Raw genomic sequence first — 27,908 nt, 5'->3', positions numbered from 1 at the left:
ATGTGGCGCAGAGTTGTCAGGCGAAGCTGTCGGAGCGGCGGGCGGAAAACTGGCGGAGGTGGCCGCAGGGGCGACGGAACCGGGAGGAGATCGGGCCGCGGCGGAGCGCGGGCTGAGAACTGGAGAGGTGCCGCCGGCGGAGGGTGGCGGCTGGGAGGCGGCCGGGCCGCGGTGGTTCGCAGGCGGTGCTGCCTGCTGCGACCGCTGCGGGCGGCGCGCAGGTGGCGCGGCGGCGGTGCGCCCGTAAACCCTTTTTAAAAAAAAATATTTTACGCCCTGCGTCCGTACGATTCGTACGGCAGACTCCTCAAAAAATTGCCAAAAATGCCCTGTCTCCAAAAACGACAAGTTTTATATGAATCCTGACTGCAAACGGCCTTCCGGATCCAATGGTGATGTCCGTTCGGGCACAAAGTGCTCCGAAAATATGCTGACCCCCTGATTTGAAGAAAAAATGCACAAACAAACTAGGGTTTGTGACTTTAAATCACGGTTTCAAAATTTCTTCAATGAAGCAGCAGCAGGAAGGCTCTGATACCATGTTGGAGTTGAGGAAAGCCAACTCTGAAGACGCCAAGATCACCTGCATGCGAACCTGTCAAAGAGAAGCCATAGAAGGGAAGAGCATGGAGCATGGGCAAAAACCCTAAACGGACATGAGAGACACCATGAATGCAAACACAATAAGAAAATGTATTTACAATAAGAAATTATATGATGATCGATGTGTTACAATGAGAGAGAGCTCGAATATAAAGAGCTCATGGAAGCTTGTAGAACAAGCTGGAAGGAGGTAGAAGATAAGATTGACAACTCAGCACACATCCACAAAAAGTGGAATATGCTAAAAAAGGAGAAAACTCCCGAGTTGTCAACAACTAACCACTACATGCATTAAATATAAAATATTAAATAAATGCATGACCTAAGTAAACTTAAGCAATAGAATAAATAATTAAATATTAATTATTTACTCTAACATAAACTGCCTCACATTCAGCGCTCTGTCTACACTCACAAGTCCATCACAATATTGCTGTAAACTGCCTCACATTCGGCGCTCTGTCTACCCACTCACAACTCCATCACAATCCTGCTATAGACTACCTCACATTTTGCACTCTGTCCACAGACTCAGAAGAACTCACTCTTCTCTGTCTCCTTCCTTTCACACCTTCCAACTTTCACACATTCAAGCTTTTCCTTCCAAAGCTTCTACTTCTCAAGCTTTTCCTTCTCAAGCTACTCCTCCTCAAGCTTCCACTTCTCAAGCTACTCTTTGAGCTTCTCCTTGAGCTTGATTTAGAAATGCTCATATGCCTTCCTTAAATAGGCACTTACCACCCCATGCATGACTTATTCACAACCTTCTAGAATTCCTCCACAACCTTCTATGACTTCCATAACCTTCTACAATATTTATAATTTTTTTCTATTATGCCACCTATGCACCTCGAAAATAGAAATCCTCATTTTCTTTCTTTTCTCCTGTTTCCCCTTTTTTATTTTTTTATTATTTCTCTTCTAATTTTCATTACTCTCTCTCCTACAAATTTTTTTTTTAAAAAATAATTTTCCCATGCAAGATGCTCCTACATCAGACTCCCCTGGTAGATAAAAAAGTGTGTTCCACACTTTAACACCAAAAGAAAGATCTACCACCATCTTCATCTTCACCAAAGGTTTCCACCTCAATAGGGATAAGAAAACCACCATGTAAATCTTCCACATCTGCACTACTTTATCAAACACCCAAATCTCAAATATCCAATCAACATGCTCACTCCAAAGAACAAACTGAACATAATGTTGCATTAGCAAACTCCCATTCACATCAACAACTAGTGAAACTATACTACCAATAATAAACTCCACATCAGCAGCCACATGTAGATCTCCATCAACACATGCCAAACTCTCAACACCAGCAACCTCATTGCTCAGAACAAGATGCTCTATAATACATAACTCACCTCCAACAACTAGATCATCCACGACCAAGTGTTCGTCAATCTCCATGTCAGACTCAACCAATTGATCATGAAAGCCAACCTCTGTCCCAACATCAACAACATTAGGCATATCTTTAGCAACAGCCTTTAGTTGCTCTGTAGGTTCTGCATCAGACTCCACAAACTGATCAGCAAAACCAACCTCTTCCACCTCAACCTTGTGATTCCATCTTCTCTCACGAAACTCCTTAACTTGATCAGCCAATCTATCATCCAACCAAGAAATCATCTTACAGAAATTCCTCTCCACTATATCATGGATTTTCAGAATCATCTTAGGGTCGAATCCTCTTGGAGCCATCTTCCAAGATCTTCGTAAACCCTCTAGAACAAATCCTTCCCATGCTCCTTGTGATAACCTTGAATTGTTTGCAAGTCAGATCACAACCTGCCACCTCACACGAACAATCAGGAACCACATCACAAGTCTAGGACAACAGATCTGCAATCCACTAACTCTCCACAATCATACCTCAACAAGTTCAAACTTTCATCTCCACATCAATCTGCATGTCCTCCCAAGGTCCTAGTGCAAACTACCTCAGCTTCAGTGATCTGTTTACACGCCCAAGAACTCCCACTCTAATAAACTTCACCCAACCAAGGTCTTGGAACAAACTACCTCACACTTCGACGATCTACTTGTACACTCAGGAACTCCTTCTCTGATAAACTTCACCCAACCAAGGTCCTAGTACAAACTACCTCACACTTCGACGATCTGCTTGTACACTCAGGATCTCCTACTCTGATACCACTTGATGAAGGTACATCTTTGATACCACTGATGAAGAAGTACTGCTCTGATACTACTAATGAAGTACAATCTAATACCACTGACAAAGGGCCACACCACCGTTACCAACTCACAACCAAGAATGCAACAATATGAAGAAAATTTTATTATACTTGAAAATCCAATAATGATTACAATAGTTAACATTTTTGCAAGATCTCTCAAGATCCAATCCAAAACCTAAGCTAGTCCATATCCACACTCTGGTAGAAACCTCTGAGATCTCAATTTGTGCTCGCAAGCCACCAAGCAACCTCCTTGTTTCTAAACCGCAGTCACTAGGTCTTCTCACAAACTTAATCCAAGATCCAAGTGTAAACTACCTCACATTCGGCACTCTGTCTACACTCACAAGTCCATCACATTCCTGTTGTAAACTGCCTCACATTCGGTGCTCTGTCTACACACTCACAACTCCATCACAATCCTATTGTAGACTACCTCACATTTGGTGCTCTGTCCATAGACTTAGGAAAACTCACTCTTCACTTTCTCCTTCCTTTCACACCTTCCAACTGTCACACATTCAAGCTTTTCCTTCCAAATCTTCTACTTCTCAAGCTTCTCCTTCTCAAGCTACTCCTCCTTAAGCTTCCACTTCTCAAGCTACTCCTTGAGCTTCTCCTTGAGCTTGATTTAGAAATGCTCATATTCCTTGCTTAAATAGGCACTTACCACCCCATGCACGACTCATCCACAACCTTCTAGAATTCCTCCACAACCTTCTACAACTTCCATAACCTTCTACAATATTCATAATTTTTTTCTATTATGCCACCTATGCACCTCGAAAATAGAAATCCTCATTTTCTTTCTTTTCTCCTTTTTCCCCTTTTTTATTTTTTTTATTATTTCTCCTCTAATTTTTGTCACTCTCTCTCCTACAATTTTTTTTTTTCAATAATTTTCCCATGCAAGATGCTCCTACATCAGAAATACAATAGTAACAATGGAGGTAGCTCGTCGAAGAAAATAACGCATTTGGAACATTAGGAGGTGTGTCTGTAATGGAAGATTCACAGTTTGTGATGGCGTCCAATCTGACAAAAGACAGTGTGAATTCAGGCTACAAAAAGCCTAGGCTAGTGGGTCATGTGGGTAAGTGATCAAATCCTTGGAGTACATTATAGACATTTTCATAGTTTGGAATTTGATGGGCATTACTAAATTTGCAGGCCAATTCACGAAGCAAATGGGGCAAGATTGCTTGAAAGAAGACATAGAAGTGAATCAAAGCCCTAAATCTCCAATGCCAAATGGATTGCCATCATACATAGTGGAAGTAGTGAATGTGTGCAGCAAAGTGTGAGAAATTAAAATTAAAATTTAAACTCACAACTTAACCCTAAACTTAAAAAATTTTACACGGCACTTAAAAGTTGCTCGGCACATGAAGGTGTCGAGTGCCAGTTTTACTTGGCACTTGATGGTGCCGAGTGGCAGGTTGCTCAGCACTTGAAGAAAAGTTCTCAGCATAGGAAGGTGTCGAGTGCTAGAATTACTCAGCACTTGCTCAGCACTTGAAGGTGTCGAGTGACAAGCAACAGGTGCCAAGTGAACTCGACACAAAGAGGAGCTTGACAGCAAATTTCGAGTATGCTCGGCTCACAAAGGAAAGGCTCAGCAACAATAGATGCTGAGTGAGCTCGGCTCAAACTAAAGTTTATAACTTAGAAAATTTCAACGTGAATGAATTCACCATTAAAACTAGAGATTCAAAGCTTTAAGCTTTCAAACAAATTTCTCAATTGCAACATACAAGGGAAGATCAATAGATTCAAGTATGCTTGCTTTCTTTCTATTCAATCTTTCACTAAAATATTACAAAATCTGGGAGCATTCGGCTTGAACTAGAAAAACCTAAAATAACCCTAAATTGATAATACTTCAAACTTCAATAAACTTTAAAACCTGCAACTCTAATGGTTGCATACAATGGTTCTTGGAGCAATCACTGCTTCAATAGGACAAATCTAACAATGACAAACTTACAAAGTGAATAGAAGAAACACATGCAACTGTAGGCACAAACACCTTTCCTTCTTCCTTATCTGGTCAACTTTGTAACTTCTCTCTGATTTACTTGATCTCTAACAATGAATGAATAATACATTCCTTTTGTCACATTCTTCCTTTCCCTCTCAACGTTCAAATTTCAAACTCTCACCTACCAAACATGAATGCCTATCGTTCATGGATGCCTTCGGTGACCTAACAGGGTAGATGGGCATGGGGCTTGAGGACAACCTATAGGTGTTGACATTTAATTTCCAACACAGAGGTCGCTCCATTGCACAAATACATCTGGCCTGCGGATCCTTCACCTCTGCGATAGAGATTGACCCAAAATTGTTCAAGCATTTGAGATTGATCCAATAAAGGTGGGAGGTTTTGTGTCCTTTGTTTATGCACAAACATATAAGTACCCATTGAGTGTTTCCTCTATCAAATGTGTTCCATGATATCCCATGGAAGTCTTCTCTATGCAATGTGTACCTGCTTTTTTACAGCCTTTGAGAATAATCAATAAAGTATAGCCAATAGATTTATTTCACTCTTGACAATGCGTATAGATAATTATTGGTTCCATCCACTTTTCTCATGGTTTCTCTTTGGAACAGCTATACAGTATGTTTCTAATGTAATGGTACCTTAGGGAAGCAATTTTCTTTTCCTCCCAAACTTTTATTTGTTTGTTTTTCTTGTGTAGTTAAAAGTGTTCTTGTTAAAAAAAAATTATCATGTAAAGTCAAGAGGATCGATTTGAACATGTTAATAGGGTTCTCTAATTTTCATAAACATGGAGATGGGATGCCATATTAACAAAGAGTATTCCTTGCTAGAGCATCTCATATTCGGTTTCTATTTGCATGATTTCAAAGAATTAGTGTTTTCTAATTGTAAACTTTATATTCGCATGAATTCAAAGCATTAGGGCTTTCTAAGCAGTGTACTTATGTGAAATCAACAGTTCCAGTCGCGTTAGAACAGTGCAAGACAATTGAAATAGATCCAGCCATTGGACAATTTGTGAAAAATCTAACTATTGCAGTCACTGATTATTAATCTCCTATCGTAAACGATTATTAAACTATTGAAAACAAATTTCCAGCTAATGTTGAAAAATAACACAATTGCAACTTCACTTATATAATACAGAAAGAAATGAACAACACAATGAACACAATATTTTCAGACAAATTGTCCCTAGAAAAACCCCTAAAGGAAAACCAGTTCTACAGATGAGGAATTTTATTAAACTTTAGCAAATCAAGAGATACAAAAATTCCTTGCCTCTCACTGGCAGAACTTCGACAACCTCCTAATTTCTCTCGCTGATATTCCTTACTGCTATCCCTACGCTAACACTGCGCCCTTGCTAACACTGCAAGACTATTGGCTAACACTACAAACTGCTTCTCCAAAACTTCTTCTCCAAATGACCCAATGACCCCTTTTTATACTACTCCTGTTGGTAAACCAATGACCAAGATTAAATCAAACCAACGGCTAAGATTAAGACAACTCGATAGCCAATAATAGAATTGGTTGCAATGTGTCCAAAAGGGAATCTCTAAAATTAGTAAATAATAACCATTTACTAATTCTTGGCAAGTGGACAAACAGCTGTCCAAACCACCCATAAATACAAATGCTATTCATAGATAAGGATGAACAACTGTCCAAGCTACCCATAAATACTACTGCTATTTTCGGGTCAGAAATAACAATAGTCCAACTAACAATAATTAACACTTCCTCTTAGCAAGGAAGCTATTCTGCATGACACCCATCTTATCTCTGAAGAAGATAAATTTGGCCTTTCCCAAAGCCTTCGTCAGAATGTCTGCTACTTGCTCATCTGTAGGTATGTATTATAGTCGAACAACTCCCCTTTGTACATAATCTCTGATGAAGTGATATCTGATATCTATATGTTTAGACCTATCATGAAACACTGGATTCTTAGACAACTTGATGCAACTCTGATTGTCACAATGTATCACAATAGTCTCAACCTTCTGACCAAACAAGGCTACTAACAACTTTTGAAGCCATATAGCTTCACATGTCACCATGCTAGCTACTATGTATTCTGCTTCTGGTAAACTTAGAGCCACAGACTTCTGCTTCCTGCTAAACCAAGATACAACTCCTGATCCCAAGTTGAAACAACACCCTTAAGTGCTCCTTTTGTCTGTTGTACTTCCTGCCCAATCTGCATCAATATAGCCTATCAACCTGATACCTTCACCTCGAACATATCTGATCCCATACTCGATTGTACCATGCAAGTAATGTAGCACATGCTTAGCCGCTATCCAATGCATTCTCTTTGGTTCAACCATGAACTGACTAAGAGATTTAACTGCAAATGCTATATCTGGTCTAGTGTTGACCAAATACATAAGCAAACCAATCAACTGTCTATATAAAGTGGGATCTACATCTTTCTCCTTAGATGTATCTACCTTCCTCCAATTCGTGATCATGGGTGTAGACATGGCTTTGCAATTGTCCATCCAAAATTTCTTCAAGATTTCAATGCAATATTTCCCTTGACCAAGGAAAATCTCCCCATCTGTCTGCCACACTTCCATGCCTAGAAAGTAGTGCATAAGTCATAAATCCTTCATCTCGAACTCTTCTACAAGGTTCCTCATCCAATCCACTATAAGCCCTAGTGAACCTGTAAGAAATAGATCATCCACATAAAGAACAAGAATGAGAATCTCACCCCTAACCATCAAGTAGTAGAGGTTAGCATCTGCTTCACTCTTCACAAAGCCCATTTTCTGCAAGTATGTATCAATGTGCTCATACCATGCTCTAGGAGCCTGCTTGAGTCCGTATAATGTTTTCTTCAATCTGCACACGTGGGTCTCTTTGTTGTGCGCTACAAAGCCTTCTGGTTGTTCTATGTATACCTCCTCCTTCAACTCACCATTGAGGAATGTTGTCTTGACATCCATTTGATGGATTTGCCATCCCATCTATGCTGCAAGTGAGATTACAGCTCGTATAGAAGTATACCTTGCAACTAGAACAAATGTCTCCTCATAGTCTATTCCCTCCTTCTGAGAGAACCCCTTTGCCATGAACCTAGCCTTGTATTTCTTGATGCTACCATCTACACCGTGCTTTATCTTATAGATCCAGCGTGATCCAACTACAATCCTATCTGTTGGTCTAGGTACTACCTCCCACACATCATTCTGCATCATTGAAGAATATTCCTCAACCATAGCATCTCGCCATACCTGATGTTCAGTAGCTTATTGATAGCTAGAAGGCTCACTATCTACCAACTGACTACTTAATGCCACATAGTCATTGAACTTGGTTGGTTGTCTTCATTGTCTAATACTCTTCCTAGGAGCTCCCACAAACTCCTGAGTATCCCTTTGTGTATCTGGAACCACATGGTTCCTACTGCCAACTATAGAGGATGAAATTTCAACCTGTAAGTCTTCTAGATGCATTTCCTGTTGCACCCGTTTCTCCATACTCTGTGAATCTTCACTAACTGAGTCTACACTCATACTGGTAACTGTAATTGAGCTTTGATGCCCTTGACTTGGTCTTGGAGCTTCTTTTGGCTACTCACTCTAATCATCTGTTGGAAAATCTCTGGATCTCCTGAATGCCTTGTCCTCCATGAACTTGACATCCCGTCTGACAATAATTCTTTGTCCCTGGAATGAAAATCCTATATGCCTCTGAGGTCTCACTGTACCCAACAAAGTACCCCCTCTCTGCAGTCTGATCTAACTTTGTACATGTATCTCCAAGAATATGACAATATGCCAAACTCTCGAATATCCTGAAGTGACTAACATCTGGCTTCTTCCCTGTGAAAGCCTCTTCTAGTGTCATCTTCCCTAGCACCTTGTGTGGAACTCTATTCTGAATGTAGACTATTGTATTACACGCCTCTACCCATAAGTAACGGGGCATGTCCTAGTCATGTAGCATAGCTCTTGCTACCTTCGATATAGAACAGTTCTTCATCTCAAAAACTCCATTCTGCTGTGGATTGTAAGGAATAGTTCATTCTCTGGTGCAGAACTCCTAGAAGACATTTCCTTTATACTCACCTCCATTGTTTGACTGAGGAACCTTTATCTTCTTTCCTGTTGAGTTCTCCACAAGAGCCTTGAACTCTTGGAATCGACTGAAAACCTCATCCTTAGTCTTCAAGAAGTATATCCATGTCTTTCTAGAGAAATCATCAATAAAAGTAACATAGTACTCATATCCTTTGAAAGATTTCATCGAAATTGGTCCACAAACATCTGAATGTACTAGATCAAGAACAACCTTAGATCTGGTATCACTCCTTGGAAAAGATTCTTTTGCAAACTTCCCCAACACACATCCCTTACATACATCGTCATGCTCTGTGCTCACCTCTGGAACACCTGTCACAGTCTCACGAAGCAATATAAGTGCTCCATGATGAATATGGCCCATCCTCCTATCCCATAGCTCTCCAAGATCTCTAAGATTACTATTTCTCATAAGTGCCTTAGGAGCATCAAACTACAATCTATAAAGTCGACCACTCCTAACTCCAATAGTTATGGGTGATTTCCAATCCTTGTGCTTAATCAACACATGTGTCCCTCTAAAGAGTACATTATACCCCCTATCCTGAAGAATAGATACAAAAATCAAATTCATACCTAATCTTGGCACATATAACACATCATGAAGTGGAATTATCTTTCCATTCTCCCTCTGAAACTAAATAGTCCCTTTCCCAACAGGGTTGAGTTTGGACAAGTTTCCCATAGAAATTTGGATGTTGGTGTCCTCCTCCTTGTAACTGGAGAAGTACTCTCTAACTCCTGTCATATGAAATGATGCCCCACAATCTATATACCAAACACACTGTGAGGTTGAGCTAACCATACAAGCTATGAGTGCAAACTCATCTTCCATTCTACTGGAGAGTTCTTCTGCACTTGCTGAAGCTGCCACCTGCTTCTTACCCTTCTTCCTCTCTAGGCAATCACTAACATAGTGGCAAAACTCGTGACATCCAAAGCACTTGACCTTGGAAAGGTCCTTCTTTTTCTTTTCACTTTGTGAATTTGATCCTTTGCTAGATCCCTTCTTTTCTTTCCCTTTACCCGTTAGGGCAACGTTCTCTTGTTCTACCTCATTTTTTTGACTCTTGTTGGCCCCATTGACAAGACTTAGTCTAAACTCCTCCTGAGTGAAATTAGTCCATAGTTGATCCCAACTTGATAAATTATCTCGTCCACTAAAAACTTGAACAAAGACACTCCATTGTTTAGTAAACCCATTTAGGGCTATTCTCACTAGCTCATCATCACTAGGGCTATCTCTAATAGCTACTAGCTCATCCTTGACAAGTTAGAGCCTGGTGAGGTAACTTGTGACGTCTTCTCCCTGATTCATCTAGGTATTCTTTAGCTTCTCTCTGAGAATCAACTTCTTGTTGGTGGTAGCATTCTGGTACAGATTTAGAATGGTGTCCCACATCTTCTTCACTGTATCTAGCTCTGAGATATGTGGAACAATATGATCCTTGACACCATCAAGGATAATCCTCCTCACTTTGGCATCGTCCTTCCTATATGCTGCAAGCTATGTTGCATCTGTTGGTACAGGTACACCACTGGTAGCATAATTCTTGATACCATTCTCTTCCAACAATAAAGAAATTCTGGCCTTCCAAACACCAAAATTTGAGGCACCATCCAATCTATCCTGATCTCTCAAACCAGTTGAAGCCATCTCAAGGGTTTAAAGCAATAATAAATCTAAAGAGATCAAAATTTCTTTCCTAGGGAAAAACTCTTCTACCCTTAACAATGCTCTGATACCATGTGAAAAATCTAACTATTGCAGTCACTGATTATTAATCTCCTATCGTAAATGATTATTAAACTGATGAAAACAAATTTCCAGCTAATATTGAAAAATAACACAACTACAAGTTCACTTATATAATATAGAAAGAAATGAACAACATAATGAACACAATATTTTTGGACAAATTGTCCCTGGAAAAACCCCTAAGGGAAAACTAGTTCTACAGATGAGGAATTATATTAAACTTCAGCAAATCAAGAGATACAAAAATTCTTTGCCTCTCATTGGCAGAACTTCAACAACCTCTTAATTTCTCTCGCCGATATTCCTCACTGCTATCCCTGTGCTAACACTGCACCCTTGCTAACACTGCAAGACTATTTGCTAACACTGCAAACTACTTCTCCAAAACTTCTTTTCCAAATGACCCAGTGACCCCTTTTTATACTACTCCTCTTGGTCAACCAACGATCGAGATTAAATCAAACCAACAGCTGAGATTAAGACAACTCGACAACCAATAATAGAATTGGTTGCAAGGTGTCCAAAAGGGAATCTCAAAAATTAGTAAATAATAACCATTTACTAATTCTTGGCAAGTGGACAAACAGCTATCCAAACCACCCATAAATACAACTGCTATTCATAGATAAGGACAAACAGCTATCCAAGCTACCCATAAATACTACTGCTATCTTCGGGTCAAAAATAATAGTTGTCCAACTAACAATAATTAATACAATTTTAGCCATCTTGTTCGTTCATTCAATTTCATTGAAGCGTGTGGTCGACGTTGTCGCTGAATCAATGAGCTATTCTTGGTAAATTAACCAGTAATTTAATGCCCCACATCAACATTATTTATTAATTAAATACTTATGTAATGATCCATGCTTTTCATATACCCATTATCAAATGGCTTAAAATTGATTTATTTTTCCAAACTTAATTTTCTTATTAGTTTGTTGTTCCAAAAAGATTAACCACTACAATCCAATCTATAAAAAGGTGTATCATAAGATAAAATATATATGTATAATTTGATAAAATATATTATTTTCAAAAAAATATTTAGACAATATGGTTCAAAACACAAGAATAAAGAAATAGTACTTGGTAATTACATTTAAGCACACAATTTAAATGAAGCTAAATTTTTTATTGAGATAACATGGATAAGGTCTAATTGTAAATATATTTTCAATTTCTTCATCCAAACAATATTTCAAAACTAGACAATGTGACATTAGCTAACATTGTTTTGTTACTACACTAAAAAATATTCTCAAGAGGAAACAACTAAGTTCCTTACAATACTTTAGCTTCACAATATTGATTCAAAAGTCTCTATCACAACATAATACGTAGTCAACATACCTTGCTTGGAATGGTTATTCAACAATCTACTATTATTTCATAACAAGATCAACCCTATTTTGAAGACATTTAACTATTCATATTGCTTCAAATAAATATTCTATGAGAGAAAATTTTATTGTTTTGATCAATAGTTTTTCCATACATTTATCTCATCCCAGTATGAAAAGGGCATGCCTTAATTGTAACATACGCTAGACATAATTTTCATTCCTTGGAAGATTGGTGTAGGGACACACCTAAACCAAAAGGATGGTCTTTTAGATTAGTCTAACATTGTCAAAATTGTAATGAGTTCTTATGATGACCATTTCTCTATTTTCTGCATTGCATCTAGGCTAGAGTATAAGCTTTATGTTTCCAACCTATTAGGACCTATTTGGTAGAAGTGTGTTCAATAGTTACCAAAATATATGGAACATGGTATTAATCATATCTTTCCTATAGACTCTAAACACATTTGTCTAATTTGGAAGGTTTATGGGTTGGTTTGATGGGTTGAAGTTAAAAAGTGAAAATAGTTGTAAATGTTGTCAATAAGCTACTTTACTACTTTGACAACATTAAGTTAATTTTCAATAAAATATCTAACTAATTTGATATTCAATTATATATAGTTGATGTTAGTCTAGGAAGGTGTTATAAACCCTTTCGAGTGTAATCTTGATGTATCCTAGAGATTGGATAAATATTGCATTGAGATTAATCAGTACAATTTTTAAAAACACTATTTTTCATTATTTTTATAGTTTTTTAGGGATTGAATCTTATTGGTGAATGCTAACCATGTCAATATTTTAGTTGGATATTGTATCTTTTTTTAATTTCCTTTAGTTTGATCAAAATCAATGAAAGCTAAAGAAAGTTAGTATAAAACAATAGGAACAACTCTTAAATCCTCAGTGTCCTATGGTTTTGAAAACAAATACATAGAAACCTAACATTTTACATTAGGAAAGTATTGAATGTTGAATAATTTTAGGATTTCACATGTATTTATATATGAAAAATATTCAAATTGGTCAAATTTATCCCTCAAGTCTTGTTTGATGCCCTATACTTCACATGACCACGTAACAAATTAGGAATGATAGAAAAGGGTGTTATGGAGGAATATAGATGTGCATTATGTGTGACCAAAGGGTGGACTTGGTGACTACAAGGCCATAAAGAGACCATTCAATCAGACATTTTTTTTAGGAACTTCTCTAGTGACAATATTCTTTTAGAATTAGACATAGTTGCTAATTAGCCCTAGTTTTGGCTATACAAAATCCTTCAACTTGTAGAAAATAATGAGATTGCATTTTGTAGTATTTAATAGTGATTCGAAAGTAACATCAAAAAGTGTAATTTATTTGAGACCTTATTCCTTTAAGAATATTAGAAGTTGGGCTTAGAAAAGTCAAGTAGGAGGGCTAATTTGAACTAGGTCTCTCACTAGGCCTCCAATACCAAATAGTGTTCGTGAAGGGTGAAACTACAATAGCGAGTCACACTTTTTTTTCTAAATGCACACTTGACTATGATTTTTTTTAAACTTTCACTTTCAGATGAAAATTGTCATTTAACAATTACAAATTTGAGGATAAAGTAAATTAGAGTCATTTAACACTTTCAAATGAAAATTTTCATTTTATATCTAGATTGTGTGTGTGTGTGTGTGTGTGTGTGTGTGTGTGTGTACATGTGTACATATATACATATATATGTATATATGTAAATATGTATATGTATATATGTATAAATATAAATATATGTACATATACATATATACATATGTATACATCTACACATATACATATGTATATATGTGTATGTATACATGTATACATGTGTGTGTGTGTGCACAGGCATGCGCACGTGTGTGTTAGTTATATCATCTTATATGTGATCAAAGAAACATATACAATTTTTTAGCTATAAATAGAATTGCCATATCAATGCATTTATTTTGGCATCGCATCATGCATTTTTCTATGAGGCTTGATGGAAAAAGAAGACAGCTAGAAAGTAATGTGCTTCTTGTAGCATTTTAGAACATGTTGTATACAATGAATGTTGGTATTATGCACATGGTATATAACTATTTATTAACACTATAATTTGAATGTTCGATTGACAAGTTTGAAATGTACTTGTTTGTAATAACCATCGATGTACCCATTTGTAAAACAAGTTTTTCTCTACTTCCTATTTTTCATAAAATCACAATATTTGAGAAAAATTTAGTAAATCATGCTTGGATACAATATGCAAGTGTTGTAATGAATTAGCATGTTGAAAAAATTACATTATAATTGAGTTTAGTCTTCATTGTAAAGGATGAGGTTCAATGTTGTTATTTATAAGCTTAGTTGATTTACGCTTTTGAGCCATTTCTTAATTATTTTATTTTTGGTTATCTTATTTAATATTTATCTAGTAACTAACCAAGAATATTTCAATGATAAACCTAAGAGTAATAAAATTTCTTGGTGGTACTTCTTTGGGTAGGAACTCTATAGATAGGCTTGAAGAATTATTATTTTCAAATTTCGATTAGTGAGCTTGACTATTACTTAAATATAGGTGAGCACCTAATATAACATATTTGAATCAATCAAAGATACTATTGAAAATATAGCGAAATTCCATATGGATGGGATCAGAGGAAAAGAAATAACTAAGGCTAGTTAGTTGGGATAAGGTGTGTAAACCAAAGTCCCAAGGAGGTCTTCATCTTAGAAGAATTAAAGATCTTAATCAAGCCCTCATGATGAAGATTGGTTGGATGTTAGTCCAAAACTATGCACTATGTTATCGTATTATGAGTGCTAAGTACCTCAACTCTTGTCCCTTTACCCATACTCTCTTTATTGGTGGGCTATTGGTGGGGTCATGGATATGGAACACCATTTTTAGAATAAGGAAACAATTAATAAGGGGCATAAGATGGAGTATTGGTGATGGAAACCAGACTTGATTCTCAAAGAATAGATGGATTGGGGAAGTTCCCTTAGTTGAAACAAAAAAAATTATGATAAAAAAGATGGGCGAGATTGAGATGGGTGAAATGGTGAAACATTACATACATCATAGTGAGTGGAAGGCCTTTAACTTTGGTAACTTCATCAGGATTGATAATTTTTTATCTAAGGAATTAAATGCTCTCTTGAAGGAAATATGTGTTGGAAGCATGAATGTTGATGACACTTCTATGGGGGAGTATTGTAGAAACATGATTAGATTATTATCATGATGATATGTTACATTCATGACTGTGTTTGTCATTGATGTCAACATAGCAATTTTTTGTGGTATCTAACACAAGAACAATGGTAAAGATCAAGTTGGTACAAACAAATTGTTTAGCATTTTCACTAATTGAGATTAAAGGGAGATACTAAAAAATGTCTAGAATATGTAGGTAGCCTTAGAAGCATAAGATATTATGTCTGGAAAAAGTTATCCAAGTTCTGGTGAAGATTGTTATGAGATAGAGTTTACAGAAGCATATTCTGGTAAACTTGTTATATCTCTTAGTAGAGTTGTTATTTTGAGGCACAAGGGTAAAGAAATGCAGAAGACATATTGGAGATGATAGCTTTCTCATCATAATATTACATGTGTATGGAAAGTTATTCAAGTTACAAGGTGACAAATTAATGTTATCACTAAGTGTAACGTGTTCTTAATACGGTCCTATAATAATTAATTGAGAAGGTGTAATAGATGACTTAGGGAATTGTTTTAAGGATTTGGTATAAAGGAAGGACATTTTCCTTTGTTATGTATGGATGCATGAATGATTTTTAGAAGCACAAAGAGTAGAACATAAGAGAAACAAGTTGATATGTGAGGATAAGAAGAACAAATCAAAGTTGGAGAGAACTTCATTGCCAAGGTTTTGTTCTAAGATCTAAGGTTTGATATTTGGATCTAAGGTTCATGACCTAGTATACAAGATTTGACAGTGATTGGTCCAGCTGATGGCACAAAGGAAAGAAGATAAAGTATAGTAAGAACAATTACTGCAAGGAATAATTGAGAGATCAGTTGGATAGTGAAGTTTAGTGGTCTTGCCCCAAAATCTATTTGGGTAGTGTGTCCTTTTTCCTTCTACGACTCCTAGCAAAGTTGGCACAACTCCTAATAGGGTTGGAATCTCCCAACAGGGATTCAAAATCTCCTAATAGAGACTCATATGTAATAAATGTATTTATAGACTCCTAATAGGGTCCATCCTCTAACAAGGAATATATATATATATCTTTGTGGTCATCATTCCCACTAGGGTTTTTCCTTTGAGCAAGGGTTTTCCTAGTTGAAAAATCTAGTGTAATTATGTATGTGCATCTTGTTGTGGTCGTTGTTTACTTTGATTGAATGGTTAAGATTAATTAAGGTTGATAAATATTTTAATTAGATAACTAATACACACCCCCTCTATGCTCTAACTTATCTCAGTGGATTATTATTTATAACAATTGGTATCAGAGCATCAAGCACTTGGAGCATAAGATTAACAAGTTTGGGAGATTAGTGGCAAGTTATTTTAGAAAAGATCAACTTGAGTCTAATGGAGGAAATTTTGACACCCAGAAGATGGAGCTTCTTGGTAGGAGATCAAAATTATGTACAAAATTGAGCATTAAGCTTTAGGATAGAGGCAAAAGTAAAGACAGGTCTAGATTTGAAAAAGACATGGAGATCAAAGAAGGTGTTGAGATGGTTATGAAAAGAGAGAAAGAAGGTATGGAATTTTTTTCTTGTTGGACATGTAAAGAGTTTGGTCATTTTTCATCTACATCTCCTAAGAGAGTAAGAAAAACTATAATTCTTTTTCTTTGTGATGAAGATGAAGAATTTAAAACTAGCATGGAAAGATTCTTTAATGACAATGATGTTAAAGATAATGAGCTTGAATTGGTTAAGGAAAATAAAGTAGGTGAAGACATAGCTTTGGAAACTATTATTGATGATGATGAAGAAGAGGATAACTCTAGAATTGATAGACAAAGTGATGAAGTACTCTTTGAGACTAAAAATGATTTTTAGAATGAAAATGAGCTAAGGCAGGAACCTAGAACAGAGCCAAAAGTTGAGATAACAATTCCTACATCTAGTAAGAATATGACAAATAATCATCCACCAGAGTAGATCATTGGCAGCAAAGACAAAGGTGTGATGATAAGAAGAGGAATCAATGAAAAACTATGTCTAATATCTCAAGCAGAACCAAAGAATGCATATGAGGCATGTAAAGATGACTATTAGAAGCAAGTTATGAAAGAAGAATTGGATCAAATAGTGAAGAATGAGACATGCAAATTAGTCCCTAGACTAGCAAAGAAGAATGCGATAGGAACAAAATGTGTGTTTAGGAACAAGATGAAGTTATAAGGAACAAAGCAAGATTGGTATGTAAAGGTTACTCACAACAAGAAGGAATAAACTATGGCGAAACCTATGCTCCGGTAGCAAGAATTGAAGTAATAAGGTTATTATAGCCTATGCAACACATAAGAAATTTGAAGTGTATCAGATGGATGTCAAGTCATCATTTTTAAATGGAGAATGTCAAGAAGAGGTATACATAGAATAGCATAGAGGTTTTATTTTAACAAATGACAAGGGCATGGTATGTAGATTAAATAAAGCATTGCATGGATTAAAATAAGCACCCAGAGCTTGGTATGCAAGGTTGGACAAGAATTTGACAAAACTTGGATTTAGGAAAAGTATGGTAGAAAGTAATCTATACTAGAAAGAAATAGATAATGGATTAATGAGTTTGATAATATTTGTTGATGATATAATATTTGGTAGAGATGATGGTGAAAGTGTCAAGTTTGCAGAAGAAATGAAGGAATTTGAAATGAGTATGATAGGAGAGATGAAATACTTCCTAAGATTACAGATTGTGCAAGATAAAGAAGGAATATTTATTTCTCAAACTAAGAATTTGAAAGATCAATTGAAAATTTTTGGTTCGGAAACATGTAAACCAACTACAACACCTATGATAATTGGACACAAGTTATCTACAAATGATGAGACACCTATTGTTGAGCAAAAGAAGTACAGATCTATGATTGGAGGATTGCAATATCTAACTCACACAAGGCTAGATATAGAAAATGTAGTTGGAATTGTTGCAAGATTTCAAGCTAACCCTAGAGAAGAAAATTATGTACCTATTAAAAGTCTATTTAGATATATGAGGGGAACACCAAAGTTTGGATTGTGGTATGATAGATATAATGATTTCACTTTATATACTTATACTAATTTTGATTGGACAAGGAGTATAGATAATAGAAAGATCACCAGTGGTGGAGCCTTCTTTCTTGGAGGAAGATTGGTTTCTTGGTTAAGCAAGAAGCAAGATTGTATCTCATAGAGTATAGCATAGGTAGAATATGTTGCAGCAGTAAACAATTGTAATCAAGTTGTTTGGATGAAGTAGATGTTGAAGGATATAAGGATAGAATTTAATGAACCTATCATCATACATTGTGATAACACAAGCACTTTGAATAGGTCAAAGAATCCAATGTTCCATTCTAAGACTAAGCACATTTCTATCAAATATCACATGTTGAGAGAAAGTTGTAGAAAAGGAAATCAGATTGGAGTATGTAAGCACCAAATAGAAGATTGTAGATATTTTCAACAAGCCTCTTCCCAAGAGGCTTTTGAGTATTTATAAGGGATGCTAGGGGTTATTTCCCTACCTACATAAGATTAGATGATGAAAGAATGCATCAATTTTTTGATACAAAGCACTATTATCTAGACTAAATATTGATGCTTCCTGTATGGGGGAGTATCTGTGATAGACATAGTCATCTAAGACTCTTGATGAATGTTGTTTTAAATAGTGTCTTTAGAAACTTGACCAAGTCAAAGATAGTTGTTGTAGAGATAGATGGTTGCTGAAACTTTTAACATTGATGTCAATGGAACCGAGAGATTAGAACAAGAAAAAAAGTTTGATATATAGTACATTGAGGAATATCGATGGGGGAGAATGATTGGTGAAGAGGATTTGAAAAGAAAGGATAATAGTCTTTAATTGTTGGTATTCTTAGAACTAGATGTTTTCCATCTATGCTGCCATCAATGCCAAAGTAGGATATTGTTGGAAGCATGAGTTATGATGATACTTCTATGGGGTGGTATTGTAGAAACATGAATAGATCATTATCATTATGATATGTTACATTCATGACTCTATTTGTCATTGATGTCAAAATAGCAGTTTTCTATGGTATCTAACAAAAGAACAACATAAAAGATCAAGTTGGTATCGATAGATCATTGAGAATTTTTACTAAGAGAGGTTCAAGGGAGATGCTACTATTTTTCTAGTATATATAGCTAATCTTGGAAGCATAAGATATTAAATCTGCAAGTTTTGGTGAAGACTATTCTGAGATAAAGTTTACAAAAGCACGTTCTAGTAAACTTGTTATGTCTCTTAGTAGAGTTGTTGTTTTGAGAAGCAAGGTTAGAGGCATGTAGAAGACATATTGGAGATTACATGGCTAAGCTCGTGCTCATCATAATATTACATCTACGAAAGGTTATTCAAGTTACAATGCGATAGATTATTGTTATTGCAAAGTGTTACGTGTTCTCAATAAGGTTCTATTATAATTAATTGAGAAGGTAAAATAGCCAACTTAGGGAATTATTTTATAGACATGGTATAAAGGAAGGAAATTTTTCATTGTTATGTATGGATGTATAAACAATTACAAGAAGCACAAAGAGTGGAATAGAAGAGAAACAAGTTGATATGCTAAGATAACAAGAACAAAGAAAAGCTAGAGAGAACTTTGTTGTCTAGGTTTTAATCTAAGATCTGAGGTTTAATATTTAGATTTGAGGTTCATGACCTAGTCTACAAGGTCTGACAGTGATTGGTCTAGTTAACAAGACATAGGAAAGAGGATAAATCATAGTATGAACAATTATTCAGCAAGGAATAGTTGGGAGATCAGTTGGACATTGAAGTTCAGTGATCTTTCCCTAGAAGCAGTTTGGACAGTGGGTCCTCCTAGCTTCTACAATTTGTAATAGGGTTGGAATCTCCTAACAGGGACTCATATGTACTTAATATGTTTATAGACTCCTAATAGATGAAGATTATATCCCTCCCCTTCTTATTCATTGTCCTTGTTCTATTTAGGTTTGGTAGTCTATTCTCAACCACCTTCTAATTTCATGGGTCTTTCATAATTTTGTCTCTTAACTTATTCTCAGATGGAAAAGCCCTTTAACCACCCCCTAATTAAAATGATTTAGAGGGCCATTCCCCCCCTTGTCTATCAGAACATGTGGAAAGAGAAGAATAATTGTATCTTTAGAAATGCACGTGTCCCCCTTAGGGTGGTTATAGATAAATATATGGGAGAAGTGAGGGATCCCTAAACTTGAAATGGAAACCTCCTCCTTACCTCCCTCCCCCCCACCCACACACACACAAATTGAGAAGGATTTGGTGAGTATTTGGAACATCAACCAGATTATTGAAAGAATTAATAATTTTAAGGTCAAGGAGAGGTTGAAAATTAAATGGCAACACACCCGCCCCCCAAATTGGTTGAAATTGAACTGTGATGAGTCCAAGTGTGTTGAGGGTGCTACAATGCAATGGATAATCTAGGATGCTCAAGGTAGTGGCAACAAGGGATACTCCAAAAAATGTGGTAACATTTTGAGAAATGAGGCAAAAGCACTTGGGCTCTTGTTTAGAGTGGAGTTAGCAAGCAACATGTAAATTCACAATTTAATTATGGAGGGGGATTTCATGATAGTCATTAAAGCTACCATGGGTAATATCAAGATGAGTTAGAATTCCATGTCAATCATTAGAGACACCTAGAATATTCTGTGCAGTCTTGATGATGCAAGGATAGAACATGTCTATAGAGAAGCAAACCTGGTGGTGAACAACCTAGTAGGATATAGACATGAAGTCATCAATGCTCATGTCTGATAGAATGAGGAATATCTTTTGGTGGTGATCAAATCTCTCATTCTGAAAGAGTCTTTTAAATGATGGTGTACAACTTTATGTATGATAGAGAGTGTCTTTTCATAATGGGCTTAGTGTTGGAAAGTTTAATTATCACTAATTATTTTGTTTGTTTAGAGGGCCACATTTTCATGGTAATAAATTGGGTGATGGATTTCATTTATTATGACATCAATGGGAATGATGCAGTTATCCTTTCTATGAGGCTTAGTATCTAGTCTAGGCATGGAGCTAGAGGCTCCATATGATTAGCCACACACTTCTTCAATTTCATACTACGAATAGGGGAAAAAATTTACTGTTTGATAAATCTTGAATAGTCTCCACTTGATAATTAGCATTGAGTGCAAACTAGGGTGATTTTAGGTTCATTCCAAGTTTAATATTAGTTGCAAGGACATTTGAGGAAGTTAATTGATAATGATGTATTGATAGGACAAAAACTCCATCGATGACCAATAAAAGTTATAAAAAAATTAAAGAATGTATTAATATGGTTAAAAGAAACTTATCAATCATTCATTTAGTCATTTGTATCACTGACTATTATGAGTGATCAATAACTTAGTCATTTATTTGATCATTTATTTAGTCACTTATCTTTTTATAACCTTGTAATTTTATCTAATGACCAAATCAGTCATTTATTTAGTCACGTATACTTATAAATTATAAACCATTACTAGAATTTGATTACTTTTAGTCATTTGACTATAATATTTAGTCTTGTGACTAAAGGTTTTAGTCATATAGTCATTTATTTGTCAAAATTCTACTAGTAATATAATGTGATCTATAAATTTAACTATTATTGTAACTTAATTGCTACAATACCTAAGTTGCCTTTATTCAAGTGGCGTTTTCATCATTCCAAGTGTCATTTCCTAGAGTGTAAGTGTCTAGCTCTAGTTTTCAACAATTTGATGAAGGAAATGGTCTCTAATCTCAAAAAAGGCCTCAAGGCTAACTCAAGGAATTATTTTGAAGATACAGTATAAAGGAAAGTTGTTTTCCTTGTTTCTAACATGATTGTAAGATAGAATTTTATGGGAAGTGTGAAAAGGATTAGAGTGTCTACTAAATGTGTGTAAGCGATTGAAGGGATTATTGGATGTGAGATTTGTGATCTGATTATAAGATTAGAAGGAGCAGAAATCTGGTTAACAAGATAAAAAGAGGAAGGATCAATACTATTAATTTCTATTATTTTGTAAGGAACAATACATAGATTATTTGGATAGTGGGTTCATTGATCTTACATATGAAGTTGTTTGGGCAGTGGGTCCCACTATTTTCCACAACTCCTAATAGGATTGGCACAATCCTAATAGGGTTGGAATCTCCTAACAGGGATTCAAAGTCTCCTAACATGGACTGATATGTTCTAAATATTGTTATTGGCTCCTAAAGGGTTCCACCCTATAACAAGGAATATTTATATCAATACATCATCTTGTGGGTACCATCCCCACTGGGGTTGTCCCTCTGATGAAGGGTTTCCCTAGTTAACATATATGGTGTTATTGTGCAAGAGTATCTTGTTATGGTTTCTCATTATATTTGTCATATGATTAAAGTTTAATAAGGTTGATAATTGTGATATTAATTATATAACTAATTCATGCCCACAATCTCTGTTATATTGGTGGACTATATATTGTAACACATTTAACATAGCTAAAGTTAGAACCTTTAGACTTGAGGTGATAATTGTAGATAAAAATAGATCTTTTTTGAAATCAATTTTATGTGATCTTAGACCTAGTGCATAGGTTGTAGATGGTTTGTGGATTGAATATTTGGTACTATCATATGAAGTAAAATGAAGCATACAATGTGGTCAGTATACAAACATATATGAAATTACCAATAATTATATGTTGAGCATGACATATAATTTTATTATTTTAGTTTTCTTGTTCCTCAAAAAATTCTACTAAATAGGGTATTAAAATTGACAAGGAAATGAGAGCTTCAGTCAAATTTATGAATTATTTAATTTTTTATTTGTCAAAACATGATTTTTCAATTGTAATAGGTGATTATATTTCTGAAATAAATGAATATGTAGTTCTTTTAACATTGTTGGCTAACCAATTTTTTTTAGCATATGACAGCAAAAGTTTTAGAAAAGGTTGTTTCTTGAATGGTCAAAGATGTGATACAAGAATCATCAAACAATATTAAAAATTTTCAAATATTATTAATGCTTAAATTTTATGTTCACTATTTTCTTAAATTTTCTTACACATTTGACATGATGAGTATGCATAAAAGAAGAGATTATCTTTGAAAGATTCAAGTCTATATTGAAAACAATGATATATTTCATTTTCAAAGGAATATGGGTATGCATTTTGTTAAAATGAAAATTTTCCTCTTTGAGAATATGCTAAGCATGAATGTATTCTCAAAGCATCCTTATTACACTTAAATAATCCTTTGTATGATGGTTTCAACATTTAGAACCAAAATATGTAAGAGATTATATGATGCTAGAGGAAATGGATGTGAGAGGTTCTCTATCATTCAAATCTAAATTCTTTTTTAGGGATAATTCATTAGATGAGATTAAACTAATTTTTTTCCTTAAAATAGTCTATGCTTGGAAATTTATTCTAGGAGAAAAGAGGGCGCTTGACATGTGTCTCTAAAGAAAAGAGAGGGAATAACACCATGATAATACCTTTAAGGAGCAACAGGGGAAATATTTTATTCATTTTTTAAAATAATTTTAGGAGGTTTTAGATAAAGTTAGAGGAGATATGGACTTTAAGAGGAAAGATATCTCATGTGCAACCATGTCAATATAGAATTTTGTAGAAGAAAAGAGATTGTTTCCACAACATTTGAGGGGATGCTAGACATACTTCAATTCTAGATGTACAATTTTAAAATGAACATGTCTCATGTAAAAAATTGAATGAGGAATTAGAGACTCTCAAAGGAAATATGTAATTTTAAAAAAAATATCCCGCACTATACATGGGAGGTAAAATATCTCATATTATGTAAAAGGTTTTGGGTTTTGTATAAAGAACTCAAGTATCAAGATTGGTTGGGTTTAAAACCCTTGCAATATTTAACTCTTATTCCCATCATTTTAGTAAGAGAGAGAATGTTGTTGTATTACACTTTTATAGGTTAGAATAAGAATAGATGATATAGTTTAATAAAATAAGTGTTGGAAATTGGGAAGTTACTTTTCTATTGTAGGTTATTTTGGAAGTTTAATAGTTAAGGCTTTAAATTCAAGTTGTGTAGAAAATACATTTTTTAAAACATATCAATCAATAAAGTCTTATTTTTCTATTAATTTTTTATGTCAAACCTTATGATTGACATTTGTTATTGTGAAAAAAAATAAGTTAAGTCACTAAGAAGTTACATTATCATACAAAGCCACATCATCATAATAAAATTGATGTTTGATAAGTCAATGTAGGTATTTATATGATATTATTATAATATGTTTTTACTATAATAAAAGTACTAAGAGGGTGTTGACTCATGGAATAGATAGAACTAGGTCATTAATAAAATATTAACTATATATTAAATGTTGCTAGTATAATACAATATATGGTAGCAAACCAATTCTCACCTCTGTAAAAAAAACATATTGTGAACCATAGTGCAAAGTATTTAAACTAGCAACATGTAAGCCTTTAAATTGAAAAATTAAGAAAATTATTTCTAGCAACATGAAAGTATTTAAAATGGAAATTAACACAGTTACTTCACCACACATGATGGATAGTAAAATTCATCTCTAAATAGTTTCTAAAGCCACCTAGGCTATAACAAACAAAAGAAGAAATATTACCAAAATACATAATAATTAAGGTTTAACATTTTCTCCAACCACTTAGATATTAGTGTAGTAGTCCATTCTTCCTCACAAAACTCAAAATTTTCCTTGTAGTCATCATCAATCTTGTCTTTAGTGTTGGTCATCCTCTAATGCATCATGTAGAGGGTGACAAAGCACACATGCATGACCTTGATGGAAAATTTCTTTTAGTCCTTGATGTACATGTTAAATCTACCCACCTCTTTCTTTAGCTCCTTAACTTCAGTCTCAAGCATTGCTAGATGCTTTTTTTATTTTTCCCAACATCTGTCCCACCTTAGGGGAGGTGGTGACAACCTTTAGAATCTCTTGGAAAGAAAAATGTGAGGTAATGGGATTGGGGGTTGGGTATTTTAAGGGGCCAAAAGGGGGATCTCTTGGGGGGTGATAATCATCGGTCTTGATAGAGGAGTGGGTGAAGGATTCATTACTCATGAGTTTCTTTAACAATAGAATTATCAAAATTTATGTAGTCATTTTTTAGGGTTTGCTTGCATTATCCCCTAGCAATTCTATTGGAATTGTGAGCACCACAAGTCTAAATTAGATCATTAGACTCAATTGCATAAACCTCTTTTTTTTTTCTTTTTTTGGGTGACCTTACGTGTCTAGTACTCATTTTCTCACTAAATCCAAGAGAAGAGGAAGACACTAGTTTGATCTTTTTCTAGGAATTGTTCCAAGCTGAGAGGGTTCAACATCATGAGTAGAGACAAAAGGCATGATAGAAATTGTACAACCTGAACATAAGGACTTGATATTGAATGGTATTTTCGTTACCCTTGCAAATGACCTCAATATTACTATCCATAGAGTCTAACAAAAAGAGCATAATGGAAATGAGTTGTTTATTTTATAGACAATTGAGGAAGGGGAGATGATAAAAGTAGAAGAAAACGAACTTACCTTCCACAAGGAAGTACTCCATGATAATGAGGAAAATTTGCAGCCATATGCTTAGAAGGTCCTTGTCATTGTAGCCATGTTGTTTCTTCACATGTTCTTCATTAGGGGACCTGAAGAATTGGTTGATAGCATCATAACTTAATATTTTTTACTCATTTTTTTTTTCCATTTCCACCCTTCAATGGAAAGACCAGTCAACTTTGCAATAACCTCCTCATTTATCTCAAAGCTAATAACTTGCACCGTAACCCATTGCTCATTCCTTGAAGAAATGAATTGTTTTGAAACAATTTCATCATGGCCTCCAGTAATACACTTCATAAGGGAAGGAATACCCCTTCCTCTCAGAGAAACATTACCTTTAGACTATTTTTTAAGTTGTCATTAATTGTATTTGGTTCAATGTGCAACTTGGCTCCACCTATGGTAGTAAAATATAGAAATAGTGGAATGAAGTTGTAGATTAAAAAGATAGGTTCAAAGTTGATAAAACTCAAAATCACCTTATCGTTGTACATGCTACATTCAATATGTTAATTATATATTAGTATAGTACATGATAATATGATGATTGACAATGATTTTTTCTAATGACATTTATTTTACATTTTAAGAATATATTTAACTTGATATTTTTATATTTGATTTATTGTCATGTCTTAAGTCTATCATATCATGCATATATCTTATTTTATAGATACTTTATTGTGATGGAATGATCCTAAAATTACATCTTATTATCCTTATGATGCCTACATTCTCTACATATTATGATAATTTTTCATTTAAATCATTAAAACTATTTCTCTCCAATAAATTACCTAGACTATAAGAAACATTTAATACGTAATCTTATGATGATACCATTAAATTTATCCTTATCTTCTTTATAATATAATGCACATTTTTCTATAATTTTTTTTTTACATATATTTATTTTCTTGGATTTTCATTTGTTTCCCTATATGCTTATCTTGCATATATTACTATCCTCTTTCAAATATAAACCTTTAAACATAATTCCACGTCAACCTCTAACCTTTAACTTATCACGGTGTACTTTTCTATGAAATGATAATTTATGCTCCAAAATTCTGCTTTCCTAGGACTCCTTCCATAGCTAATACGGGGCGGGGGACATACATATCAGTGTCCCTCGAGAGTATTACATACACTACACTGATTGGTATAATTTAATTAATAGAAATTTAGGTTATATATTTAAGAGGTGTTTAGCTATGGGAGAGTCGGGGGGCATATGTTATGAGCTGTTGAGTTGTCATAGGTTATCGTAAATAATCGACTAGTATATATACCCGTGGAACGGGAGGTGATATGTACTTGTAAGGCGTTTGCAGCAACAATGGCGATGTATTACATGATTGGTGCCTCTGCCTTCTTCGTCTTCTTCGTATGCTTCACTGCTGTCTCAGGTATCCATTTGAAGTATAAACATTCGCTAGGAAAGCATTATGTAATAGAAAGAATATTTTTTCTTTCTTCCAATAGTTTTGAAATACGGTAGTAACAATGGAGGTAGCTCGCCGGAGAACATGATGAATTTGCAATATATACAGGCGTGTCGGCAATGGAAGATTCACGCTCCGAGGTGGCGTCCAATTTGACAAAAGACAGTGTGAATTCAAACTACAAAAACCCTAGGTTAGTGGGTCATGTGGGTAAGTGATCGAATCCTTGGAATACCTTATTAACATTTTCATAGTTTAGAATTTGATGGGTGTAAGTAAACTTGCAGGCCAATTCGGGGAGAAAATGGGGCAAGCTTGCGCAAAAGAAAATATAGAAGTGAACCAAAGCCCGGAATCTCCCATGCCAAACGGACTGCCATTATTTAGTGTGGAAGTAGTGAATGTGTGCAGCAGAGGCTGCTCTATTGCACAAATACATCTCGCATGTGGATCATTCAGTTCTGCGGTAGAATTAGACCCAAAATTGTTCAGGCGTTTGAGGTACAACGACTGCCTTGTAAACAATGGGCGTCCGATAAAGGCCGGAAGCTCTGTGTCGTTTGTTTATGCACAAACATATAAATATCCGTTGAGTGTCTCCTCTGTCAAATGTGTTCCGTGA

At 35.1% G+C, this 27,908-nt stretch overlaps 1 protein-coding gene across 1 annotated transcript; it reads left to right on the top strand.

Annotated features, from left to right (window-relative positions):
• Nucleotides 1-27,908, top strand: LOC149534359 (uncharacterized). The gene is made up of 4 exons (XM_089806016.1): nt 1-243; nt 27,103-27,250; nt 27,395-27,487; nt 27,574-27,908. Exons 1-4 carry the CDS (start codon nt 1-3, stop codon nt 27,906-27,908), a joined length of 819 nt encoding a protein of 272 aa, XP_089662142.1.

The sequence above is a fragment of the Cupressus sempervirens genome, chromosome 10 (assembly GCF_028749045.1).
Source record: "Cupressus sempervirens isolate cs-2001-9-10 chromosome 10, ASM2874904v1, whole genome shotgun sequence".
NCBI classification, from domain to species: domain Eukaryota; kingdom Viridiplantae; phylum Streptophyta; class Pinopsida; order Cupressales; family Cupressaceae; genus Cupressus; species Cupressus sempervirens.
The sequence above is the reverse complement of the archived record's forward strand: the minus strand, read 5'-3'. Positions and strand labels throughout refer to the sequence as shown.

Excerpts from the sequence above, each read along its gene's own strand:
- LOC149534359 (XM_089806016.1), top strand. The coding sequence starts at position 1 with ATGTGGCGCAGAGTTGTCAGGCGAAGCTGTCGGAGCGGCGGGCGGAAA. Across the intron at positions 244-27,102 it reads GGCGCGGCGGCGGTGCGCCC|GTTATCGTAAATAATCGACT; the intron begins GTAAACCCTTTT and ends GAGTTGTCATAG. Across the intron at positions 27,488-27,573 it reads CAAAAACCCTAGGTTAGTGG|GCCAATTCGGGGAGAAAATG; the intron begins GTCATGTGGGTA and ends GTAAACTTGCAG.